At 37.4% G+C, this 2,885-nt stretch overlaps 1 protein-coding gene across 1 annotated transcript in view; it reads right to left on the bottom strand.

Moving 5' to 3' along the window:
* WDR47 (WD repeat domain 47) overlaps window positions 1-2,885 on the bottom strand; it is a 40,872-nt gene that overhangs the window by 1,511 nt on the left and 36,476 nt on the right. Inside the window, exons 13-15 of the mRNA XM_015823943.1 lie at window positions 1,310-1,480; window positions 892-1,023; window positions 162-380 (exon numbers count right to left, since the gene is read on the bottom strand). Coding sequence (XP_015679429.1) covers window positions 162-380; window positions 892-1,023; window positions 1,310-1,480 — 522 coding nt within the window. The remainder of the gene's footprint in view (window positions 1-161; window positions 381-891; window positions 1,024-1,309; window positions 1,481-2,885) is intronic.

Below are 2,885 nucleotides of genomic sequence, written 5' to 3'. Positions count from 1 at the left end.
AGGAGGTAAAAGAAGTATCGGGCATGTTTATTGCCTTGACTTACTTATAAAAAAATACTAAAGGTGGGATAAAAACCAAATAAATACATTTATGAAGTTGTTCTGAAGATAGAGATGGGGAGTATTTGTGCTATTCAGAAATCATTCAGAAGTGAAATTACCTTGCAGATCTGTGACTTTTATTTTCATGTCATAAGATCCTGTGAGAAGGTAATGAGCTCCAGGGGAGAAGCGAACAGAGCGGACATCACTGGAATGAGGATGATAACTTTGAACCATCCGCCCACCACGAATGTCGTAAAGCATACAACTGGAATCTTCCTGTCCGGTAGCTAGCAGACGACCACTAGGATCTACAGCTACAGATGCAACAGCACTGCCTGAAAGAGAAGAACCCATTATATACTGTGAACCTGGGTTCAAATCAAGATTTTAATGTAGATTTTCTAAAATACTAGTCAAAATAAGGATGCATTTACAATCATTGGTATCAATATAAGATCAACTGTATAATATTGTTAAGGCGATCTGATTCTGTCTTTGCAACTCAGGTAAAAACAAAAACATTTGAGAAAGCTAAACTTACTTGACAATAAAAGCATGTATAAGTAAAAGTTTTAAGTTACTCTACATTTTAAAATTGATATTTCATACAATGTGAGATTGGAACATTGATCATTAAATATGCAATTGACAAAATAAACATCCTGTAGTATTATTTGAAAAGTCCCTCTAATAAATAGTGTTAGATGTCTAACAAAAGATTCCCAGTATTTGCTCAAATTTATGAAGAAGCTGTTCCTTTTCATGACAATCTCCATCTTCTGCACAATAAATATACTGAACAGTTGCCACCAATAAGGGTTTTTAGGTCAATATCAGTAAACATACCAGTTCCATGAAATGTTGTTCCAACAACTCGAACGCAACTTGGTACTCTGAGATCCCAGAATCTCACAGTCTTGTCTTGGGATCCTGATGCTATCATCCATCCGCTCCATGTATAAAGTGCTAAAATGTGACCTGCATACAACAGATACTGATTTGTATTCGCTGCAGTTTTTAAAAAGCTATTAATATCTATAGCAACGTCACTTAGACTTATATACCGCTTCATAGTCTTTACAGCCCTCTCTAAGCGGTCTATAATTAAGAAACACTTAAGCCACAACAAGGGAGACTATAAGAGGTGCTTGTAACTTTTTATCTTTATGTTTTTAACGGATAGTATGCATTTTAAACTTTATTAAACTTTTCATATAGCAAGACATTTTATAAAGCTAATGATTCTGATGAGCTGTGAACATACCGGTGTGGCCACTCAAAGCATGGAGACCTTGCCCTCGCTGGCAGTCTGTGGTATAAATATTACAGTCACCAGCTCCAGCACTTATTAAAATGGCGCCACCGCTTTCAGGACCTTCCATAAAAGCTAGATCTCTAATAGTTCCATCATGCATGCTAAATTCCAGATCAGGTCCTAAAAGCATTAAAACAGGAAAATATAAAGAAATAAATTTTTAGTACAGGGTAGGTTTAGTAACCATTTAAGGAATTTTATGACGCTATGTGAAAATGATCAAAAGCTTGGTTTTGAAAAGCTGAAAAACAAATAGACCTTCAATTCTTCAAAATGTATAGTTAATGTGTTTTAGCAAACTTCAACCAGGACAGGCTGTGGTTTTGAAAAGGACTCTATCAGGCTTACCTGGCAGCACAGCAGGAATTCATATAAACATTTAATCAGTGGGAAAAATAATTTTCTTTCCTAACAGTAGGCTTTGTGTTGTGCTGGACAAAAATTTAAATAGAGACATTCTAGGTCAGGGGTGTCAAACTGCCGGCCCGTGGGCCGGATGCGTCATCCCAAAACCGCGCCCGCCCCATTGCCGGCAATGGAGAAAAAGCTCCGATACGTCGTGCGACGTCACATGACGTCGCGAGTTTGACATGCCTGTTCTAGGTACTTAAAATGGAGTTTACCAAACTCCAATTATATTTTTTTAAAAGAGAGTCTACAGTAATTGCAGAAAATTCTAATCAGTGGTGGGATTCAAATATGTGAACAAGCGGTTCTCTGTGTGGATGCCACTTCCGGAAGTCCATTCTGGGCTTGGGCAACAAAAAATTAGCTACCGGTTCTGCCGAAGTAGTGCAAACTGGCTGAAACCCACCACTGATTCTAATTCCATTACACTGAATAGCAATGGAGCCTGTTAGAGCAGAGGTCCCCAACCTTTTGGGCACCAGGGACCGGTTCCGTGGAGAGAGGTTTTTCTGAGGACCAGAGGGGGTGTGGTTTCGAATACTGCCTGCATCCTGAGGATGGAGTTTTGCTTGTTTGTGCGGCCCAGTACTGATCCATGGACCGGAGGTTGGGGACCCCTGTGTTAGAGTCCCATCAGTAACTTAAGGCTGCCATGTAAAAACGAAATCACATTAAACTTCAGTTTAATGGGCTAATGGAGGAAGCTGTGTCCCCGTTAATCCATTAAAGAAGTTAATAAATGGCAAATGGCCCTAAAAGGCATTCATATGCAAGAATGATTAATGATAATTACAGTAAACACCTATAAACTGCTATGATTAATAATGGATAACCGAAAATATCTTATTCCATCAGGAGAGCTGCTGCATTTTACTTTTTCTATTCTGAACTCACTGAAAAAAAAAAGGAATGTCATCTAACAATGAATAATCATTTTTGAGGAAAAAGTAATGAATACTTTTGGGGGGCAGAGCCATTATTACATATATTTGGATAAAACTTGATTTAAGCATTTTATACACAAAATACATGAAGATATTTCAGGTCATCTATAATACAGTAAATATTTTGCCATTCATCAACATTTATTTGTAATTAATTTTATATATAATATATA

This window comes from Protobothrops mucrosquamatus, unplaced genomic scaffold (genome assembly GCF_001527695.2).
Source record: "Protobothrops mucrosquamatus isolate PMUCROS unplaced genomic scaffold, P.Mucros_1.0 scaffold_182, whole genome shotgun sequence".
Classification (NCBI taxonomy): Eukaryota; Metazoa; Chordata; class Lepidosauria; order Squamata; family Viperidae; genus Protobothrops; species Protobothrops mucrosquamatus.
Note: the sequence above shows the minus strand (reverse complement) of the source record. Positions and strands in the feature narration are given on the sequence as shown.